This window comes from Pezoporus occidentalis, unplaced genomic scaffold, assembly GCF_034315485.1.
Source record: "Pezoporus occidentalis ecotype Australia unplaced genomic scaffold, CSIRO_AGI_Poc_V1 ctg99, whole genome shotgun sequence".
Taxonomy (NCBI): domain Eukaryota; kingdom Metazoa; phylum Chordata; class Aves; order Psittaciformes; family Psittacidae; genus Pezoporus; species Pezoporus occidentalis.
The window spans coordinates 1266804-1290628 of record NW_026916358.1 but is presented as its reverse complement, the minus strand read 5'-3'; the positions used below and the strand labels follow the sequence as shown (position 1 = coordinate 1290628).

Below are 23825 nucleotides of genomic sequence, written 5' to 3'. Positions count from 1 at the left end.
ACTTTTAACTTGAAGCTTGAGCAGAGTGCTGAGCAGCTCCAGCTACATGACACGGAGCTGTGAAAGTAAATCACTTCTTTGGGAGCAAGGGGAAGTCCAGGATACTGTTCTGCAGACTTTGCCTACAGCTTCCTTGCAGTATAAGCACAGAATATATACACCCGGGAAAGCAATTAGAGAGAGATGGACCTCCAGCACAGAACTCGCCCTTTCCCCATCCCAGAGGATGAAGAGGTTGCACACAAGAGCGCTCCTGATGCTCACAACTCTGCAGGGAATGAAGAGAAACCAGTGTCAAAATTGCAGCGTAGGCACAGTGAAATAAAACTCTACAAAGAGTTTTGTGACTTTTATGCAAGATTGTAAGTTCATTCTGTTCGGCTTCGCGGTGTAACTGCAGTGACATTGTTGGTGTACTGTACATATGTATTTTATTATCTGAGCTCTGGGCAGGCTGTGCAAGTCATTCTTGTAATGCAGCCTTTGCCACTGTTCTGCTTGATACGTTGCCAATTGTAATCATCAACTAAAATCTGTGCTGTTGCTTTAAACTCCATCATTAATTGTATCAGAAGTTTTTATCGGCAGTTGAAACGGGGTTGGAATTTGTCACATAGTGTCTCTGACTTCAGGTCCTTTCCCTATTATTTTGGGTAAATGGCTATTGCTTCGCTAATGCAGAAGCGATACATCACTGAAGCAGACATACATCACTGGTTTTACATACATGATGTGTTTCAAAGTGAAGTTCTTTTGCATACTGAGGAGGAAAGCTTTATGTTTTCATTTATTTTTGAACTTTGTTTTATCTTTTTGCTTGTATTATACTTTGTCTGGCAGCTCTTATCATCCCTAGTGCTCGAGGACTGTTGAAGTGATGATGAAAGATCCCGATTTCTGTTATGATTATTCTTCATTTAGATTGAGAAGGAGGATGGGTGAATTGACTGAGGTTTTTTACCATGGAAAGCATATATAATCTAAGGAGAATATTGGTGAGCTTTATAGTTAACTACAGCTTATATGTGTAATCACTAGTTTGTCCATAGGCTTGTCTGTTATGTGTGGGATACATACATTTGATCTCCTTGTGAAATTCTCCCCCTTGCTTCAGCAAGGGGGCAGTGAATATTTGGATAGCAGTTACTTTTTTTCTCTTCTGCAAAGATCTCTAGAGAGAGGAGAGGGGGAGAAAAAGCCAGCTAATAATAACTGGTCAGATGTGACCTTGCATAGGTCTCTTCTGTGAGACAGTGTAAGAAATAGATAAAGCACATTCCTTTTTCAGCCACGTGCTAGGCGTTTGCTTTCTCCCTTGGATGCTGTGCAAGGAATGAATTCAACTCCTGTTGAACCTGGTGGGAACTGAGAGTTCTTATCCCTTTGGGAGGCAAAGCTTGGCATCGTGCAGAGGACTGAGTGCTCTGCACTTACAGGCACAGCATGATAGCTGTATCAAAATGGGTGCATGCGTGCACATGGGTTTAAAATAATCTCAGTTGTTTAATAAGCTTCCAGATAGATGTTTGATTGCCAGCTGTTCCCAGATTGTAATGAAACTAGACCATTACCTGTATTTGCTCTCTGATGTCAAATAGTATTAGGGGAGAGAATTTATCCTGAAAGCATAGCTTTGAGAGTCTAGATATGAGTAGGAAAATGGTTGCAAAGGAAAAATGGGGTGAGCCTTTTTCTGGGCTTAATTACTGAAAAACAGCTGTACTCTCTTCCGCAGAAGTGGACACAGTCCTAATGAAGTAGCTAATTCCTCTCTGCTTTACAGTTACCACACTGTCACTGTATGGTCACATACATTTGAGGAGCAACTGAGGTTGCTATTAGAGTATTCTTTTGCATCCTTGGCATGGGTTTGCCACCTTGTGTTTGCCTCTGTTCGGGTCACAGTGGGGCAGCCAGAGAATTGCCACCCTCTACCTTGGCCCTGGACCAACACCAGCACACTGTGGGCTGAGTTCCCTCAGATGAACCCTAGCAAACCAACCAAAAATCCCATCACTGCAAACTACATTTGTAAAATGACTTCAAGCTATGCAGAGCTTATATAGGGAATAATTGTTTACTTGCTCTGGTTCTCAGTAATATCTGCTGGGTTAGATACTGTACACTCTTTCACATTGCTTATTTTGAGCTTTCAAACCAATGTTGTTATATACATTGTAGGATTAGGAATTCTTTTGGAATTACCATTTATGTTTTCCTGTGTGATGCCAGTCCTCAATTATTGTGAATATTTGCCCTTGTTTTCTGTAATTCTAATGTATTTTTCAATCGTACTTCTTTGAATTGCCTGCCATTTCTCATTCTAAAAAAACCTGCAAATGCATCTGTAGTAATGACATTTCAGTTTGATTTTTTGAGTTAATTACAGTTACTAGAGTGTGTTGCAGGGGTTTTGTTTCTAAAGAGTTTGGGAGCAGGGGAAAATGTCAGTTGTATTTATGAGGGGATGCCACAAGTTATTAAGTCCATTGAAAAGCTTCTGTGGAGTTGAGCAGCCTAGTGTTAGGCTGATGCAGTTGGCTTTGGGGAAAGAAAAGAGCCCCACAGACAGTGGTGCTGCCTAATTGGGCTAATTTTCTTTCTGCTTCTTTTTTCTTTATGACAGCAACATGGCCAATGCTCTTGCAAACGCCATCTGTGAGCGCTGCCGGGGTGGCTTTGCCCCTGCAGAGAAAATTGTCAACAGCAACGGGGAGCTGTACCACGAGCAGTGCTTCGTCTGTGCCCAGTGCTTCCAACAGTTTCCTGAAGGGCTCTTCTATGAGGTAAGCAGGCAGAGTGCCCCTCTTGCCCACAGCCTTTGCCTTGTGCCTTCTTTCCATAGCAGAAGTAGCTATGGGCAGATCAATAGCTTAGAAGGTCCAGTGGCTAAAACTAGGCTCCAAAAGGATATGCTCAGAAGAGGGAGAAAAGAATCTCTGCGCTAATTTGGAAGGCTTCAGTGTATATAACCTTTTTTAAATGTATAGCCTAATCTGATCAGAGCTGAGAAAAAAAACAAAAACAAAAACAAAAACCAGAAAAACGCTGGAGATTTGTCAGTGCTGCTTTTTTTCCCTAAAATGTATGAATCTGATACATCATAGAATCGCAGAATGGTTCAGGTTGGAACAGACCTTAAAGCTCATCTAGTTCCAACCCCCTGCCATGGGCAGGGACACCTCCCACTAGACCAAGTCGCTCCAAGCCCCATCCAACCTGGCCTTGAACAGTGCCAGGGATGGTGCAGCCACAGCTTCTCTGGACAGCCTGTGCCAGTGCCTCAAACCCTCAGAGGGAAGAATTTCTTCCAATGTCTAATCTAAACCTACCCTCTTTCAATTTAAAGCCATTCCCCCTTGTCCTGTCACTACATGCCCTTGTAAAAAATCCTTCTCCAGATTTCATACCAGAATTACAGAGAAAGCATACTTCTTAGGGGAGGACACTCACATAGAGGGAAACCCCAGCATCCCGCAGTCCATAGGAGATTTATCACTGAGTTGAGTGAGACCAGCACAGCATGTGAAAAGGTGCACTTAGAGATGACTTGTAAGTCAGCATGCTGTGATCAGGGTGTGTGGAGAGCCCAAACCAAATGGGGACTCTGTAGGTCAACTCTAGGTTTAACAAAGTGGAGCATTCAAAAGTAGCAGTTCTCACACGCTTTCAAGGGTTAAAACCCATTCTCACTCATATTTCTCAGCCCCAGGTAGATTGCCTTCAGCTCAGATGGGTATTTTGATATCAGTGTCATTTTCTTTTGCCTTATCCTGTTGTGGGTATTCAGGATGTGGCTCATCTATCTCAAGGACAAAGTGGTTTCAGTGAAAGCTATAGACTAGTTCATAAAACCTGAAGTGTTTCATATAAGGAAGGGTAGATGATGTGAGACAGGGGATTACTGTCTGAGAGATAAGGTCCCACTCAAGTGGCTTGTAGTCTCATTTACAGTACATGGTTACAGGATTTATGTCATACTGTGATCTGAAAAGAAAGGTGAGTAGTGTGTTAAAAGCACAATGCTATGCCCTCACATGCAGTGTACCATCCTTGTGGCAAGAGCACAACAGTTTATCTTCCACAGCAGTATTTCTAATTTTACAGAGCCACATTACATGGCGAGGAAGAGAGGCTGAGGGAGGACTGTGGCTTGGAAAAGAGTGGCAAAGGAGATTCCTGGGGTTTTCCTTCTCTCACTGCTCTAGGATCAAAAGTCTTTTCACTGCTGTAGGGGTAGTGTTGCACACATTGTGGTAAAGGAGGCACTGGTGTTCTGTAAGACATCAAAAGGTGAGCTGCAAGGCAGGAGCAATTAAAACAAAACAAAACACCCCCTAGATACTTACATGTTGCATTACAATTGCTATATACTGAGCTGCTGCCTGCTTGCAGGCGTGGTAAAGAGTCCATCCCCAATCTGTAAGACCCGAGACAAATATAAAGTGATATGAATGTTCTAAAACTAAAGTATTTGTAATTGTGTCAATAAAATGTATTTTCTCTAGATGAGTACTGTATTCATCCTTTTTCTGACTCAAAAAAACAGTGAGACATTCCAGGGACCTCTTTCAGAAAGTGGAGTGATCCTCTGTTAAAGACAAAAGTTTGAGAAGTCCTGCTGTAGGCAGCCTGTATATCCTAAGGAATGGACCAGGACTGCAATTTTCTTACTTTTCCACCTAGCCCAGGAACATTACAGCCTCCCTGTTGCTCATGCTTGGCCATACCTGAGACTCCTTGGCAGGGGCAAGTAACCTGATGGTGTTTAGATATAGTAGGCATTTTGCTTCCTACTGCTACCTTGCTACATATTCCTAATGGTTTGAGCACTCTCCTACTGCAGAGTGATGCTCCCTGTTAAAGACAGTAAGCCAGAAATGAGTGTTGATAGATTGTTCTGGGAATGAAAATAGCCCCATGTACTAAACATGTTTTGATTAATGTTGCTAGAGCTTTTTTCAGGCTGGGTAGAGACTTTGTTCTTGATAAGTGTTACATAGAAAGTGGAAAGTTTCAGTTGAGATTAGACACTTTTTGCCACAGCTGGCGAGGTAATAATTGATGAGGATTAAATGAATATGTAAAGACTTGTGTGTGGCTTGAGCTTCACATCACCCTTCTGCTTCTAGCCCTTCTAGTCTGCCTCTAGCCCTTCTGGTGTCCAGCACAAGATCTTGCAGTCTTAATCCACATCGGCAAGTCTCTCTGCTGCTGTTGAAGAGAGGTACTTTTCTGGTCTGTTTAAGCACTCTGACAGTCTTCAGGTGGTGGCTTACAGTTCTTAACCCAGCCTTGCTCCCCCATCTGTACTGGCCTGTCCAGGGCATTTCAAGAGAGTGGACAGGTCAGTGCTGTCCATGCCGTCCCAGTCTTCATGACTTTGGGGCTGTTTCAGCTGGGAAGTCTTTGGCAGGGCCTTCTCCTCTGTCTCTGAACACTTTAGGGTATCCACATGTCTCATGCTGCCAGAAGGACTCTCACTTAGCACTGGAGATGCCAGTGTGATGATTGCAGTAGAAACCCCAACTTGTTTCCTGGTGGTGCTGCTTAGGGAGGATGGTCGACAAGGGCACAGCTTTCTCTTCTGTCATTCAGCACCTGGGTACTAGAAATGAGAACATACTGCGTTTGGGGGAGAGGGAGGGACGGCCCTAATCTGGTAGGGGATGGGCTTAGGTTGGCCAGTCCTCAGGAAATGGCTGATAGTGCTCTGAAGACTTGACATGATCTGTATCACTGTCAAGAACAAGTACTGGAGAAGATAGGCAGAAAGGGTATCTTCCTTAGGCTGGCATAATGTGCTCTTTGAGAAGATGGATGCATTTGGGTTTGTGCCTAGGTAACATGTTTCTGAGTAGGTTCTCTGTGGGTAAATGCAGGCATTGCTGGTTGCCCGGCATGAATTTGTGTTTATTCTGCGTCTGGTTTGGCTAAGCTGGTGTTCCTTGGAAATGATATCCAGCTCTTACAAATAAAAAGTCACATATTCTTTGCCTGCCTATTGCAAGCCTTGCAGAGTTCCCCCAGTTAGTCATTAAGCTGCTTATCACATTGCTGTCACGTGCTGCTGTGATAAGCTTTCACGCTGTGGTTCCATGGGTGGAGGCTGAACTGGTCAGACCAATGTGGGTCTGCTGCCACTGGGACATGTCTCTGGGCTGCCTGCAGGGATCAGCACAGCTCGCCTGGTCTGGCACCAGAGCTGAGCCGCTGCCAGGGACAAGCAGAGGCACATGGAGCAGTGCCCATAAGCAGCTTGGTGTTTGCACAGCAAAGCAGGAATTTTGCTGGTGTCCTTGTGAACCTGTGGTAGAAATGATAATACAGGTTGGTATCCAGCCAGTGCTGGAGTAAGGGAGTAAGCGAGAGCTGTGCGCCTTATGTTGCATGGGAACTGTGGGGTTAGGAGCTGCTGGGATACGTGTTCCAGTTTGCCCAGTATCATCAGTTCAGCATGCTTTCTTATGCACTCAACCTAAACAAAAATTAGCATAAGCACATGCCAGCAGAGTTTCTAAACTCTCCATGCTTTGCTGTCACATGTGAAGTGAATTCTGGTCTGCTTTTACTCCACTGCTTGGAAGCTGTTGATTCTGTAAAGCTGTTTTTCCAGTCTTACAACAGGTAGCAGTGCACAGTCCTATACTAATAGCAGAACAGCTGGGTAAATGGAGACTTTCAGTGGCAGTGTGCTCAGAGGGACAGGTTGGCCCCACTGTAATCAGTCAGTGGGCATTTCCTCCATCCAATGTTACGCTCAAGTCCAAGATCGGCACTTTCCTACTAGAGACTGCCTGTGTTTTGCACTGGGGAGCATAGGCACCTCATCCTCAGACAGGAGAGATGAGTCTTACTCCTGGTCTAGCTATTCATTAAGAGACACCTGCTGGGTGCTTTCAGAACCAACTTGTTCTGCACAGTGCTGAGGTGGGGGAAATGGAAGGCTTTAGAGAGGTGCCTTCCACAATAGAAGTAGTACAGCAAAATCCTCATGGACCACCCACAAGAGCTATAACTGGGGAATCTATATCACCTATTGCTGTTGTTACTATTATTGTTATTGCTGTTGTTAATAGTAACAATAAAAAATGGAATGGCACATGAAGATGGAGAGAGGAAGTGGCTGATCTCTTTTCCCAAGTAACAAGTGATAGCACAATAGGTTTGTTGTAGCTCAAAGGAACAACCTCAAGCTGTGCCAGGGGAGGTTTAGACTGGATATTAGGAAAAAATTCTTCACTGAAAGGGTAGTCAGGCATTGGAGCAGGCTGCCCAGGGAAGTGGTGGAATCACTCCAAAAACCGTGTAGATGTAGTGTTCAAAAACTGTGTAGATGAGGCCTTCAGCGACGTGGTTTAGTGGCGGATTTGGCAGTCCCGGGGTAGAGGTTGGACTTGATAATCTCAAAGGTCTTTTTCAGTCTAGCTGCTTCTGTACTTCCGTAACTTTTGTCTCCTAGATGAGAGGGAGTGCCTTTCAGTTTGGGTCTTTTTCTAAGATGTTTGTAATAACCTGTAGGAAGATTAAACGATGTTGCAGCTGCAGTGCTTGTCAGATTTGTTTCTATTCCAGCTGCACCTTGAGCATTTTCTTAAAATGGGCTTTACCAAAAAACTACATTAGAAAAAGCATCTTTATTCATGTCTTTCCACTAAGTTAGCTAAAAACATGGAGATCAGCTGGAGGCTATGTCACAGTGAAATGTCCAGTGCAGAGCCATTTAACTCATGGACCTCCAGCGTACAACAATCAAATGACCTTGCTGTTAAAGTATGTGCTGTCGGTCATCCACAGAAGGCAGCACAAATGAACTGAGAAGGTTGAAAATATAAACAAGGCTGAACAGAAACCAATCTACCTGACACAAACCAGAGGGAAAGAAAACCTGTCTGGTCCGCCCAGATCAACATGTGGTGGCTCTGAAATCCAAGCAGACCTAAGCATCACCCATTGGACCACCTATTTACACAAAACAGGAAGCTTTTGGATTTTGTTTATGTTTATAAAGGATTTTACCTGGCAGGAAGCAAGCACAATTCAACAAACCAGTAATTCCTGTTACTGTTTGAGAAAATATTAGCCCTCTGTCTCTCAATTTTTTTATTTTTTATTTTAAAGCTCCAATTTAAAAAGTCATCTTTTTTAGACTGTTACACTGGAAAAAAAAACACCTGATAAATTGCTGGAAGAGACTTCTGAAACAGTCTGTATCAAACACGTCTTTCTTTCTGTTCTTAGTATGTGCAATTCAGGTCAGGCAAAGGAATTAAATTTCTGATCTCAAGACTATTCATTATGTACTCATCCTGCTACTTGCATGAGTAATTACTATGCTTATATTGTATTTGATCCTTGGAATTTCATAATATTAAACAGGTTATATCTTGAAGCACATTGCTGTAGTTTCCCTCCATACACCAAAACTTTACATGTGGCTACTATTTTATGCTATTTGCTTTGTTTTCTCTTAGGCCCAGTAAAAAGAAAGGAGTGGGATTTCCTGCTGTCCCCCTTCTTCCACTGTTTTAAACTAAGACATTAAGATCCAAACATTTTATAGCATACCTAATACTGTCTATCTGATTTTGACATGCTACTTGGCATTTGTGTCTAGAAATGATGTGCCGTGAAGGTATCTAAACATTTCCCTTGCATTCAGGACATACTTGCATGCATGTTTTTACATATTCTTTGGCTAAATTGCTAATGCAGTGTTGTAGAACTTTTTTTCTCCATATATTTTTTTTTTCTATGCAGGCTTGAACTGCAACTGAACTTCTCTAAGCTGTGATAAAGTTAAGATCCAACTCCCTTAAGATTAGTTCCTTATATCATCTCACAGATGTAGTGAACTTTGTTCCTTAAAATTTGGACTTGATTTTAAGGGTCTTTTTCAACCTAAATGATTCTGTGATTCTATGAAATAAGCATCACAAAGAAAAGACCTTATTTCCCTTCTTGTTTTGGCTGTGCTGCTCCACAAATTGCAAGGATTTCTGTCCCCGGCTGTTCTTCCTCTCCTCCTACTTACTTCCTCCAGTGTGCTGGGTCATTCTTGCAGGAAATGTAGGGTGAGAAAGAGATCAAACGGGTTCAGGGAAAATGCTTCCCCTCCAGGAGAGTTTTTTGTTAGCTAATTTCCTGCCCAGAATTTGCCCAGTTGCATCAGAGTCTCAGCAGTCTGTGAAAATTCAGATGTCTCTTGTGATGTAAATGGGTGACGGAAAATGCCTTATACTATGAGCAGCATTAGAGGAATGGTGTGCTATTAACACTACATGCATTGTAGTAGCTGAGTTAAGGTGGGTGGATTTAATGCCTAACATATAGTCTGTTTTTGTGTCTGTTTTACTACCCAATTGCATCTGGAAACAAACTGGTGTGTTACATACAGCATTTGTGTTACAGGCAGGCTCTTCATTCCTCTAACACTCAGATTTTTTTTTCCATTTGCAGTTTGAAGGGAGGAAGTACTGTGAACATGATTTTCAGATGCTTTTTGCCCCCTGCTGCCATCAGTGTGGTGAGTTTTACATCAAGGTGAAACACTGTGCACTGATCACAAATGGGAGCTTCACTGGGGGAAGAGGTGCAACCCTTGTGTGTGTGTTCTCTGGAGATGGCCCTATGCAGCTGAGCATCTGAACTTCCAGAATGAACTAGACTTCAGACAGTTTGGGAAGCTGCATTTCATAAAGGTCATCAAACAGTATGACGTAAAAAGCCCTCCAAACCCAAAAAAGTTTGCTTATTTGATTGAGTAGTTTAGCTGTTGATCCAGTGATCCAATGAACAGACTGTTCATGAACTTCTGATAATACGTATCTATACATCTGGATGTGATCATATTTGGCCCTTCTCATGCAGCTGAAACCCCGCAATAAGTCTTTGTCATCTGCTTTGACTATTATAACCCACACATGCTGTTCAGCTCCCCATGGAAGCTCGGACAGCCTTCAACATCTACTGTTACAATCAAATGATGACCAGCTGGTCCACTGTTGTATTTACCCTTAAGGCTTCAGCATCTAATGTCCACCCTAAATATCACTGAGGGCTGCTTTTTATTTGCCACTGTTGATGTAAATGCTTGTGTGTTTGCTGCACTGTAATTACTTGCATGGGGTTTTTTTCCCTCCCTGTGTGTGACACATTGTTCTTGGGCAGGGCTGGGAAGTCAGTACTTGACTATGTTTCCACTGGTCTGGAAGCTCTTGTGTTTCTGTGGCACTTTGACAAGGCACTACTGCTTTCAGTTACCTCAGTGAGGACTTTTGCTGAGTGGAGGGAGGGGTTGACCACCAAAGGAGAGGGAAGCAGATGTTATGGACCTTTGAATTTAAAGCTGCAGATGTGAGCAAGCAGGAGAAGAAAGAGGAAGAAGTGGGTCAGTGATGATTTCTGAGGAGCTACATAACCTATCTCCAGAGTTTCTCTGGCCCAGCTGGCCCAGCTTCCACTACTTCTGCCCTGGCTCCTTGTAGCACCAGCTTCCTTAAAACATCATCAAGGCCCTGTGCAGAGCTGGGCTTTGCCACTGCTTGGATTTCATAAGCACAGCCAGAATCGACTGGGCTGTTGTCAGCAATGAGGCCTCAAGGATTCCTGACATTTATGGAGTCTGTGGGGTTTTGTTCTTGAAAAGCTATGACTTCATGGGAACACCACAGAGCTGCATGCCTGATGTCATCTGTCTGCTGTGTCTGCGTCAGTTACCTGCCCGATCATTTCCCTTTGGCAGCTGTTGGGAGTTGTGTTCTCCAAAGCCAGGACTCAGCCTCCCACAGAACTGGGAAGCTGATCTCTCAATGCATTTTAGGCAGAGCCTTTGCACTGCTCAGGGGCCTTGGCTACAATATCTGCATAGAGAATGACTGAATTGTGTGTGGTGGACATAGCTCCACTGCCTGTGTGGTACAGACACACTGCATGCAAAACCGTGGTTCTCATACTAGTTTTTAATGCCTTGCAGGACAGGATTCCTTGTGGTAGGTCAGAAGCTGTATGTGTTGGAATGACTGTTCTGCGGCTTTACTGCAGCTTTGCGTTTTGACTCCATGTGAGGTGTTTTGCAGGATGTCCATAGCCACCCAAGCTCAGTTGTATTGTACTTTGAGCACAGAACCCCTTCAAGGCTTGGTCCTAGTAGAGCAGAAACCAGTACTATGTACATGACAAGTTAAAGATGTCATCTTCTTGAAGAAAAGAAGGAGGAAGATGATTAGGACACAAGAAAGACATATTATATAAAGAACTCCATATAGTTCTGAACAGCTTGAGAAGAGATGTAAAAACAGAAAAGGGACTGATACAGGATGGTTGCAGAGAGGAGGCAGAGTGTGCATCTAGAAGGGCTTGTCTGTAAAGAACAGAAGGTCCTCCATCAGCACGACATTTTCTTCTGACCCGTAGCAAAAAAACCCACACAAACCCAAATTCCAGAATTTAGAACCGGAACTGTGATACTGAAATCCTACCAGATTTGGGGGGGGAGGAAGAGGATGATGCTGTCATTCTAGCAGTTCTGTTGTGGGTTGACTTTAACTTTGTCTGGTGTGTTATTTTGCATCCTGGTGTTGTGTTTCTTACAGGTGAGTTCATTATTGGTCGTGTTATTAAAGCTATGAACAATAGCTGGCATCCAGAGTGCTTCTGCTGCGATATCTGCCAACAAGTATTGGCTGATATTGGATTTGTCAAGAATGCTGGCAGGTAGATCTTCACCCTTCCTTCTGTTAATTGATCATGAATAAAATTGACTAAGAGGGGCGACTGAGAGGTTTTGGTTCCTGAAGCTTTCCAGCTGAGATAGAAAAACTGAGGCATCTTTTGTGGGGAAAAGTCTAAGACTGCATCACAAAACTAAGAATGGCGATTTTAGAATACACACTTTAAAAAATAGCACCAGATTTCTTGGCAAACACGGTGACGTTTTGGGGCCACTGTTACGCTTAATAAGAGAGAAAACATCCAGTTACAGAAGCACTGTCTTTATTTCTGTCATAGAAATGTTTACTTTCTTTTCCAACTTAGGTTTCCAGTTTTGGTCTTGTTTAGCACCTATTTATTAATAATTGCTTTAAATTCAGTGGGAACCTTCACAGACCAGGATATTTTTACCAGCTGCGATCAGAAGAATGTTTGACATGTGGATTTTCCAGCCATTGGCTTCATATGTGTAATAAGAGAATTTATAGCAAACTGTTTCAACACAGCTTAAACTCAAATGAGGCTTCCGTGGTCATAGAAGATAAAAAGATCGCCCTGCCTCTTCTGAACTTGGTTAGTCTAGCTAGGAAATCATTTTAAAGACTATTTTCCCTCCAAAAAGGACTGATTGAAAGGAGGTTCTGACAGAATTTTGGCTTATAGTTTGCATGGTAGTACCTGGTAGCAGTACTTAACCTCTCTTTTTACGCTGTTTCAGACATCTCTGCCGTCCTTGCCATAACAGGGAAAAAGCCAGAGGCCTGGGAAAGTATATTTGCCAGAAGTGTCATGCCATTATTGACGAACAGCCTCTCATATTCAAAAATGATCCTTATCACCCTGATCATTTCAACTGTGCAAACTGCGGGTAACTTGAGTTCTGCAAAGGGAAATGGGAAAATGCTGAGTTTACTTGCTTCATCAGTTTACGTCTTAAAGTGAAAACCTCTCCTGTGCAGTTGGCAAGAGGGGTGGGGTTTGGGTGCCTTGTAACTGGATATGTGTTACTGCTTTTGGGATCGTGGGGTTGGACCTTGAGTTCAAACAATCTGTCAGGGAGCAGAGAAAGACTGGACTCTGCAGAACAGGGTGGTACCTTACAAAATACAAAGTATGGACACAGATAATGGTTTCTGCAGTAGCGAAATGACAGGTTGTTATTCTGCTGTGAGAAGAAGAAAAGTGGTCCTCTTTGGCTGCTTGAGTTACTATCTTGCCTATATTATTTCATTTTAGCTGAATGGCACAAACTTTGTTCTGTCCTTTTAAAGCTTATCTTTTTCTTAGACGCTTTCTCCCATCTCATTTTATCAGCTTCTGCAACTGCAGAAGCTGTGTGTTTCTACACTGCACTGATGCACAGACCGTGGAGCACTGTAGGATATAGCATGGATTATTAGTTTATTTCTTGTGCAAAGGGAGCTACTATTTCATTGCCATAGCAAAGACTGATTTGAATAACAACATATACAGTTGTGTCAGTGGCAACCAGCTGAGAGCATTAGTGAGTATGGCCACGTTCTAACCATGCAAATTAGTAAAAAGTAGAGTATATGAGATTCTGCAGTTGGCAATGAATAAATGTAGTTAGCTCATTTGAATCCATAGGTTTTTTTCTCTGAAGTTTGATACAAGGAAAATGTACCTAGATGTAGAGGACTACATTTTACTTTCAGTTACAGCTACACAAATCTAAAATAAACCAGTGATAAGATTGCCAGAATATAAACCAAACATGTCTACAGCTTTCACACACACATTTGTGCCACATAACCAGAATGCAGAATGCCAGTAGCTCAATTGTGGTTTCCAGAGACTTAGTGCCTTAGTGCCTCTCACTTTGCAGCCTATTCTCAGTTTGTTGTGATCAGTTTTGAATGATGCTGCTGGATTACTGTAGGACAAACACAGTTTCTAAAACAAATTTTAAAAGTTATTTTTTTCTTTTCAGAAACTCTCAGGAGTTGACATTGTTCAGTGCTGTTACTCATGTTCTCAATTCATGAACTTTTGAACAGGAAGGAACTTACTGCTGATGCTCGTGAATTGAAGGGAGAATTATACTGCTTACCCTGCCATGACAAAATGGGCGTCCCCATCTGTGGGGCATGTAGGAGACCAATTGAGGGCCGTGTGGTGAATGCTATGGGCAAACAATGGCATGTGGAGGTAAATACCAGATGATTGATATATTGTCTTTTACAAACATAAATGTTAACATACCTATCTGTGATTCTTGCTGATGAATTTCAGTGAAAGGATTAGCAAAGTATGCAGCAATGATCAGTAAATACCTTCTCCTAATCCTGTTTTCGGCCTTCTTGTGGCCAGTCTTCCATGGTGAGATAGGAGTTATTTCCTATGTTATGGAGAGCTTTGTCTGTGAAACTAAAATCATTTATCAAAGGAAGCACTGTGAGGTCTTTACAAAAGAAAATTTCAGAATATAAAGTAGTATGAGTGGAAATGCAGTAAAATTCTGAGTCAACCGCAGTATTACTTATCATCATAATGCCCTCATGTCTTCCACAGTCACCTGCCATGTAAATATCTCTAAAGCACTTTATGTGAGAGTTCGTATTTCAGGCACGTGTACAAGATGTGTAGTTCTACATCTTCAACTGAAATCAGAAAGATAAACAGTTTATTCCTTTTGCTGTCTTCACAGGAGTGTAATAATGTTGCACATTATCTACAGTTTAATATCTCTTCATTCTGTTCATTGATAACATATGGAAATCCCTTTGCTTGATTTTTTTCTTGTAACTTTTGGATTGAAATCTTGAAGACATTAAAAGGAACATTATTTTAAGTGGTCTAAATGTAGAAAGGAGAAAGTTTTAATTCTCCTTTTCAAAATGGGACAGCTAGCTCAATAGACTTCAGTGATGTTCAGCATTGGGTTTGGTTGGTTTGCTTTCCAGAAAAAAAAAACATTACTTCCAAATAATAATAAAAAAATGGTGTGTAATTTTCTCTGTAGCATTTTGTTTGTGCAAAATGTGAAAAGCCATTCCTGGGTCATCGTCATTATGAGAGAAAAGGCTTGGCATATTGTGAAACCCACTACAACCAGGTAAGGTTGAATATTTTTTAAACTGGTGTTAATCAGTAAACTCATGGATTGATTTTATCAGGTAGAGATGGGAACCCATGGACAATCTTCTGTCCTCTTACAGGCACCTGCAGGTGTAATGCCAATTAGCAGATGTTATGTTACAGTTAATTTATATGGGTTTCTCTGTACATTGGTATTGAGAAAGAAAGTTGCAGGTATTTCACAATAGATAGCCAGGACAATCAGTATTGAGTTGTTCTTCAAGCTTACTGGTAGTTAAGTAGAGCTGTTACAAGCTTTTATATGTCTGGGAGATCATAGCAGGTAATGGTCTTTCCCAAGAAACCGAGGTATATTTGCCACTCGGTGGCTGTGGTTTAAGATAAGGCCCTAGTCACTAGTGGGGTTTTCCCTACAGCTGCTGCAGTACGGGGACTGACTGTTTTAACCCAGGTCATTCATTAGGTTGCTGAAGATTGCAAAGACTAAATTTGTTAGATGACACCACCTAGTGACCACTTGCATTTATGTAGGAGTTCTATAGCATAAAATTATATAATCACAGAATGGTCTGGGTTAGAACGGACCTTAAAGATCAGCTAGTTTCAACCTGCCATAGGCAGGGACACCTTCCACTAGGCCAGGTTGCTCCAAGCCCCATCCAACCTGGCCTTGAACACTGCCAGGGATGGGGCAGCCGTAGCTTCTCTGGGCAACCTGTGCCAGTGCCTCACTACCCTCACAGTGGAGAGCTTAATCATCTCTCTCCAGACTCCCTTGATTGTGTAGTCCTGCATCACGATGCATAGACCTTTCTCATTTGGAAGCTGTCAGCATTGTGTCATGTCCACCTCTTCATTTATATAAATACAAGAGTAAGGGTTATATTTGGGAGTTGTAAGGCACCTGCTAATTACAGATGGATTCTTAATTTGCCAGTGATGAAGGGCAGATGATTGAAAAGTTGCTGGCATACTTGTAGACAATAAATGCTGTGACATTAGTAGTAATAGTGTTGCAGCGATGATGGGGCAGTTGCATATCCCAGGCAAGTGCTGTATGTAGAGCGGATGTCTTTTACTAGGTTAACTTCTACAGTTAGAAGAAAAGACATGAAACTTTGGGCACTTCTTAACTGTTGTGGGCGAATGTTAAGCCCTGAAATAGAATAAATAATTTTGGGCCTAAATTTTCCTCTTTTTTTTAATAAAAATAACATTTCCTTACAGTTTTTGCCAGAAACAGTAATGTGTTGTTCTAGTCATGCATTTAAGTCCAAATGTTAAACTGGCTGGTTATTAACTATGTGTATGTGACACCAACTGCTATATTTCAAATGTTCAGGATTAGAGAATGTTAAAACAAAATTGATTGGAGTTAAACAAATATTTTCATTTTTAATATTGTAAAGACTTTTTGTGATGAGATGATGCAGAATGTACTTGTAAAACCAGACCAGACTTGCCAGCATTCTCTTTTATTTTACTGAAATATTGCGTCCATCAGCTGAAGTATTTTGTTAGTTTCAGAAGTTCCCCTGATAAAATCATTACATAAAAATTTGTCACTTATTTTTCCTCTTCAGCTCTTTGGTGATGTTTGTTTCCACTGCAACCGTGTGATTGAAGGAGATGGTAAGCACTTTTCTGTTTCCTTAATGTTCCTTACTGATAGAATTCCTCTTTAAAAGTGGAAGTAAATGGAAAACAGCCCCCTGTTGCATCCTTGATTGTTCTTATTAAAATAATACCACCCATTCACTTGATCAGAGATGAGGCTAGCGCTGATTAGCCAGAGATCAAGTGGTAAGAAAACTTCAAGCATTTCATGACAGTAGAAGACCATTCAGTGTCTGAAGAGAACCATGGTCAACTGGAAACCCTTTAATGACATGCAAAGGCCAGGAATTCTGGGACATGCACAAAAGTGGCTTCTTGCCTCATCAACTTCCAAAATAGGACACATGTAATGGTGATAAATGTGATGCCACACAGGCATCTCCTTAAGCGAGTTTAGGAATCATGAACCAAATATGAAAAAGTATTTAGATATTGAAAACATGGGTGGGCACCCTAAGGGACTTTTTAAAAGTGCATCAGTTTGGTTCTTAGAGTATCACAGGAACATGTGTTTTGAAATCAAGGCTGGTGATAATGTCACAAACCCAGTAAAAATCATTCTTGGAAAGATATGTCCTGTAGAAGTGGCAGAACTGGAAGCAAGTGATTTAAGTTTTTTGGGGGTGGGGTTGTTGTTTGTTTGTTGTTTTTTGAGGGCAGGTGTGATTTTGTGGGGTTTCTGGGACAGCCAGGTATGATAAAATGCCAAAAGCAAATTATTCTACCGGAAATAATGCAACATTATGTGCCTATTTACCCCTGCCTGAAGTAAATACTATAATGTTAGCCTAAGCCAAAGCCATTAGCAAAGTAGGAGGAAACCTCCAGCATGTAAAAAGAGGCATAAACTAGTTTATAGTCATATAACTATAGGGTGAGACCTACATTCCAGAGGTGTGCTTTCCCCACATTTTCTGAGCTGGACCTGCAGAACAACAATCCAAAACACTTTAGAGGAAACAGTGTCCTCTTCTTCAATAAAATCCTGCAAATATGAGTGAAACTGGAACGTGAGGTGAATGAATAAATCCAGTTTGTCCCATAACTACATCTCTGTATAATTCTAACCTTTCACCCTATTATCTGACACCCATGTTGTATGTTTTGGTCTCTGTGGAAATGAGCAGAATATAGTGTAATGCAGTAGTTTCTTGAATATCAGTGTATGTCTTCAATTACATTTCTTCTTTCATTTACACACACAAATTTGACACTGCTGTCACAAATTATGAATATCCAGTATTATTCTCTCTCTGACGGGTGAAACAGACATCTGCAGCAGCAGTTTTTGAGTGTCTATGACTGTTGCTTGGGAGCAAAGACTTTCATCAAAGACTAGTACTATTTTGGCAAGCAGTGGAATAACTGCATCTGTGGACGTGTTTGCCGCATACTGCCGGAAAAAAGCTCTGCACGATAATACTCTGGTTCTGTTTGTTGTTGACAAAATATTGTATTTTATGAGACCATTGTTCTGCATCCTCTAACTTGGATTAAGAAGAGAAACACATTTTGGCAAGGAAAACTGAGAAGGTATATTGAAAAAGAGGGAGAACAGAAAATGTATTGAGATACAGAACAAAGAGAAATACTTACTTTCTCTCCAAAGCAAAGAATAAAAATATGTCCAAGTTTGTCTCGATCAAGTAATTTACTCCCTGAGTCCATAGATATTTTCACCTAGGTAGTGCTGATTTACCAACAGTGTTCTTGGGCTGTGCAAGTGCTGCTGTTGATGGCACTGCAGTCTGAACTGGACCTGAGAAATGAAACCAAATGAAAACATAAACAGTTTTGCTGGATTGGTCTTCAGCTGAAAAAGTTTCCTGATGAAGTTGAAAACACAGCTTCATAGAACAGTTGCCTGAGGTCAGTATGCTATCAGATGAGGTGGAGGCAAGAAACCGGAGGCAGAAGGAGGTTAAGCTGGTCTTGTCTCAGCTTTATCAGTGCTCACAGTCCTACTACACTACACTCCCATGTGCCTTTCTCATACTGCCATGTTATTCTGGTAATCCATAATACTTGATACAAGAATCAGATGACTGTTCTTCATGCCTTATGAACATGTGAGCTTAAAATTCCTGTAAATTTTTTTTGTTTGTTTTTGGTGGTTTTTTTTGTTAATGATTTCTCCTTTTTTTTCCCATCACCTAGTTGTGTCCGCTCTGAATAAGGCATGGTGTGTGAACTGTTTCGCTTGTTCAACTTGCAACACTAAGTTAACGCTCAAGTAAGTCTACCAGTAAGAGTGATGCCTTCGAGTGATGTCTTCAAAACATACCAGTGTTTATCTTCAGGGTGTAGATGTTCCTATAGTGTAACTGTTACGGTATGAAAAAATATAAAAGCAGCATTGAGAAAACATGCGCATCTTTCTTCGTCTTGCTCCACTTACTAAATTACATCTCGTTCAGCTCTCTGTTCAGGTCTCCTTCACCTGGTGTTCTTAACTCTTCTCCCTTTCTGTCCTTTATTTTTTCTGTGTTTAACTCTAAAGGGATAAGTTTGTTGAAATTGATCTAAAACCTGTCTGCAAACACTGTTATGAGAAAATGCCAGATGAATTTAAGCGACGACTTGCCAAACGGGAACGTGAAGCAAAGGATAAAGAGAAGCAGAAAAAGAAAAAGCCAATCTGTTTGTAAACTTTTTTTCCTTCTCACCACCATCTCTGCTCCTTTCTTCTTTGGTCAGTGCTAAGGATGCTTTTATTTTGAGTTCTTGCATGAATTTATGGCATTCAAAACCAAAATATTTTTCACACTACTGTAACTTGAAATCCTAAGTTGTTGTTCCATTATCTTATGTTTAGTCTGTTTAGCTCCTCAGTTAGTTTTTAAAGGCTTTTTAAATGCCACAGTTAATAAATATGGGCATTTGGGTAAAAACAGGGCAACTTATTCAACAGGGTATGTGTAATTACTGCTTACAGTGTATAACCTTATAAAAGTAACTTCATAGACGTGTATAAACTGCAGTTGTAATTTTTTGCCTGCGCACATTTAATAGTGTACTTTTAAAATGTATTTTTCGCTATCCCTGATGATAAAACTTTGCCTGTATTTTGCTTTGTCATTCTAGGAATAAATTTGTTGAGTTTGATATGAAGCCTGTCTGCAAAAAGTGTTATGAGAAGTTTCCTCTAGAGCTGAAGAAAAGACTGAAGAAACTAGCTGAAACTTTGGGAAGGAAGTAAAGACTTCATCTGCTCTCCTCCTCCTTTGTGAAAATCCTATGCATATTACTTGGGGGGAATGGGGCTGTTTTGAGGCTGCAGTAAGGCAACAAATGATGATGTATGCCTTCTATCTAATGAAATTGTCTTAAGAGTCTCTGTTCTCTACATGAGAACGTGTGCTTATTTGTTGATAAACATACTGTACTTCTGAACTAACTTAAATACCCACTCACCTGAAAGGTTTCTGACCCTGATAATGAACTGATACAAGTGGCCCATTCTGCACAGTCACCTTGGAATTTTACAGAGAGAATTTGCTTCTGAACACCTGTGAAAAGAAATTGTGCAAATGCGTCCAACTTTTGGGGCATGTGTTGTCGTTTATATTAATGAAAGTATTAACCTTCATATTAAGCATGCACATAAAATGTTCCCAAGTCAAGTGGCTTGGGCAAGAATCCAGTATACTTCTCCTTGTTGGAAAAAATGTGCTTAGATTTCAGGCCAGGTTGTCTCATTAAGGAGCCTTGTTTCTGATGGTTTGATCAGATTTCTAAATACAGTCACTCCACAAATGACCTACTTCTTTTAGATTATGCTTACATGATGAATCTTTGTACATCAGGCTTAGCATGAAATACGTATATAAAATATGTATTCCTATTGCAAGAAATGAGCATACTCGGAACTACTTGAATTTTGCTATATTCCACTCAAAATAACACATTAACTTTTATATATGCTTTTGCATTCTATTTACTTTTTGTGCCTTATTCTGCTGGACCATACATAACAGTATTCTATTAAATATATATATAGTTTTATTTTTTATTTCATATTTTTATGCAGAAATATATACAAGGTATTTTCAAAAGACAACATACTTTGCCTTAATTATGCAGGTTGTGAAGTATTTTATTTCAAATGTGAACACCTGAACTTAAAATTTAGCTTCTAGACTTCATTGATTTTCAGAACAGTACTGAAAGTGCGTATTTCAGTGAACTGGCAATATTACTTTTACACCTAAGAGTGTAAATATACAAGGTTTGATCCTGCTAGGATCTACTTCTATAGCCATCCTCAAGAACTGCGCTCACAAATCATCAGAATTCCTTATAACATACCTTGAATTGTTTTATACTATTGACTTCTGTCCATGCAAATCTGTTTCATTTTTCCCTTTCTTATAGAAAATACAGTTACTTAGGACTTCTTGATGGTACTACATTATGAAGTACGCATTTTATTGTATTTTTTTTAATTTTTTATATATTAGTGACTTAAACAGATTTTATGTAATTACATCATAGGAAGTAAAATTTTCTTTCCTGTTTATGAAAAATTAGTTGCTTTAAAACACCTGCTTTCCAGTGTCCTCAATAAAGGCTATGTTATGAAACCTTGTATAACCTCTCTTAAATGAGTGCTTGAGAAAGGTGGGAAAGCAACTAGGCTCTCTCAGTTCCCTATGCTTTTACCTGTGAATGTATGTAAATACTTCCTTATTATCCTGATTTAAAGGAGACATGCGCCTTTCCTAAATACCTCACAGGAGTTAGTTCTCAGGTTCATGAAAGAAACCACAGTTTGTTTTATGAAGAACAGCTTGATTCTTCTGGATGTTTTCTGCATTGGCACAAGTCGCTGGGTTTTCCCCAAGAAAGTGTCTCATCTCAGTTTAAAACGTACACCTTTCTAACAACTTCTGTCCTACTTTGACTGTAATGAAACTGTCACCCGAAACTTCCAGTTTCGTGCTACCTATGGTATTTTTTGACTACTTTATCCTCTGTAGTTATCAAATGCTGTAGTTCAGCAGCTGAACATAGTCCCGACTCTGTTCAAGACTGGAAAAGCTTAAAATGTGCCAAATAAACGTACATAACTAGCATGGTAGTCCCACTGGGATTTTGTACTGTGCCATGGATTGAGTAGACCATACTCAGCAATGCTTTCTTGTTGTAGGTTTTTTATGTTACACTGACTGTACATCTTTTCCTTCAGCCTATGTATGCACAGCCTTACTGTTCGAAGAGCTGGGAATGGTCCCTAAGCCTGGGGCTAAATGGCAAGACCTGGCTCACATCCACACTGCTTGGAGTTACATCCATCTACAACACAGAGGCCTTGTTTGCACTGTGCAGCCACACATCTGCTTTCAACTCATTGGTAGCCCTGTGGTCCTAACACAGGTTTTATTTGTTTTCAAGTTTCTGATCGTGAAGGCTGTGCTACTGTTGACCAAGGCAGCAGCTTGTATTTCATGAACATGAGCATATGTATCTCGGACCCCACAGTGTAGCCCTGAGAACATCTGAGGGTACTTGAGCATTCAAAGCCTGATGAATCATGGAAAAATGGACCTACTAGCCCAGCCATCTGCTCAAAGCTTACCTAGCTCCAAGTTGGATCAGTACTGAAGGTCTTGCTCAGCCAAGCTGTGAGTATCTCCACATGAGATTTCAGAGACCTTTGTGGGAAATACCTTTCGTGTGCTTAACCACCTTAATGGTGATTTTTTTTTTTATTATTGGAATCCTAGCTCAAGTGGAGGGTTCACTAAATCCATACCGCTCTCCTGGGAGCTGTCTTTGGAGTGAACTATCATTGAAATAATACCCCTGGACAGTGTCATGAAAAGGATTAATTAAAAGCAGTTGCAAAACAGCCAGGGAGCAAGCTAGCAATTAGAGAGCTTGGATGATTACATGGCTGGTGGTGAAGCTCACTTCCTGGCCTGCCAGTATTCTAAATATTATGCATAGCTGCACATACTTTCCTGGAAGAGGCAGAGTTTATTATTGTTTTTCTACCTACTGTTTTTCTGACCCCTACTAGGTCTTTCAAAAAAGGCTGTGATCCTGGGATTTGGGAATGGATGCCTCAAAAGTCTGTCTCCTTTCTGCATGGGATCAATCACACAAGAGGAAAAGAAATGCCTTTAGAAGCTCCTGCTTAGACTAACAGTAGGGAGCGCTTCAGAAAGCCCAGTGGGTGTGTAGGTGTAGGGGGAAGAAACTGAGCCTAAAGCCTTTCTGCTGCTGCTGGTGCAAGTGCTGGGCTCTGTTCCATCATGCAGATAGCGAGCTGAGCTGCGTGCAGTTGGTTGCAGGGACAACATGAGAGTCAACTGCTGCCCTGCCTGGTGACCTGCCCCATTGAGCTGTCCCCACCAGGAACAATGCAGGGTGTGCCCCTTCTACAGGGATGGGTGAGAAACATCAGCCAGTGTCAAGGCACACTGGATCTTGTGTGCAAGAAGGCATTTTCCCGCGTCTCCCTATCAGCTGAACAGCAGTAATTTCCTCCAGTGAGCCAGCTGAGACAATTCCAGCATTCTCTGCACCAGCACCAAGACTTTCAGTACTCAGTTTGGCAGGTGCTCATAAACTGTTTGGTAACCCCAGCTGTAGACATACTATAGAGAAGTACAGAGAAAAAAAAAAAAATCTTCTTTCTTGGGGAATTAAATCCAATGTCTAAATAAATCACTGTTAATAGAAGAAATAATAAAAAGGGGTTATTCTTTCAGTCAGGGTGTTACATAGGTGCTGCTGGTTTCCTTAAAGGACCAAGCAGCTGTTTTCTTGTTTCTTTTTTTTTTTTCCTGCAAAGATGGTAAAAACAGTGAGGATGTCAGTATTTTGTAGCTGTAGCAGGGCTCACAAGGCTGTCAATGGGTTGCTTGATATTAAGACTTGAACAGTGTTTTAATGATGCTTTTTGAGAGACACAGCCCAGTGGCCTCATTTTGACTGAAGTGTCTGAACTGACAGAAGAGTAATTCCAAGGAGCAGAACATGAGACTGCCTGCTTGGGACAGCATTGTAAGCCACCACCCCAGAACCAGCAAACTTAGAACTGCAACTTGCAAATTTCTTCTGCCTTGAGAGTTGTCAGTCTTGTCGTCTTTTGATCCATTGTTCCCAGCTTCACTCCAGGATGGCGACAAAGAACATAATCATGCTTTCACGGTGTCTAGTTTCTCACCACAGCTACTGAAGTATTTGGAAACTCATTTTCTAGAGCACTGGGTATCTTGTGTTTAACCACAAGGCAGAGTCTTAAGTCAGGAAACAATAAAACTCGGTTCCACACACACGAACGTTCTATGGCACAGCGGAAGACCCGTGCGCTAACGGAAGCTGGCCTAGACACAACTGAGCAACGACCAGTTGCCCTTACATCGAGGGGGGTACAATAATCAGGCTGCCCTCAGGCAATGCCTCACCCCGGGCCAGGCCGCTTGGGG

General features: G+C 41.3%; 1 protein-coding gene across 7 annotated transcripts in view; it reads left to right on the top strand.

Annotated features, from left to right (window-relative positions):
- LIMS1 (LIM zinc finger domain containing 1) overlaps nt 1-20972 on the top strand; it is a 75672-nt gene extending 54700 nt beyond the window's left edge. For 4 of the 7 annotated variants that reach the window (XM_062606981.1, XM_062606983.1, XM_062606982.1 and 1 more), the window contains exons 2-11: nt 2627-2786; nt 9460-9526; nt 11595-11715; nt 12431-12580; nt 13731-13881; nt 14696-14788; nt 16356-16404; nt 18547-18622; nt 18890-19081; nt 19474-20972. In XM_062606981.1, coding sequence (XP_062462965.1) covers nt 2627-2786; nt 9460-9526; nt 11595-11715; nt 12431-12580; nt 13731-13881; nt 14696-14788; nt 16356-16404; nt 18547-18622; nt 18890-19037 — 1015 coding nt within the window. In that variant the 3' untranslated portion in view covers nt 19038-19081; nt 19474-20972. Of the gene's footprint in view, nt 1-8; nt 363-2626; nt 2787-9459; nt 9527-11594; nt 11716-12430; nt 12581-13730; nt 13882-14695; nt 14789-16355; nt 16405-18546; nt 18623-18889; nt 19082-19473 lie in introns of those variants that run through there. The other 3 variants (XM_062606977.1, XM_062606978.1, XM_062606980.1) reach the window with 3 other exon arrangements.
- Nucleotides 20973-23825: the final 2853 nt, after the last annotated feature.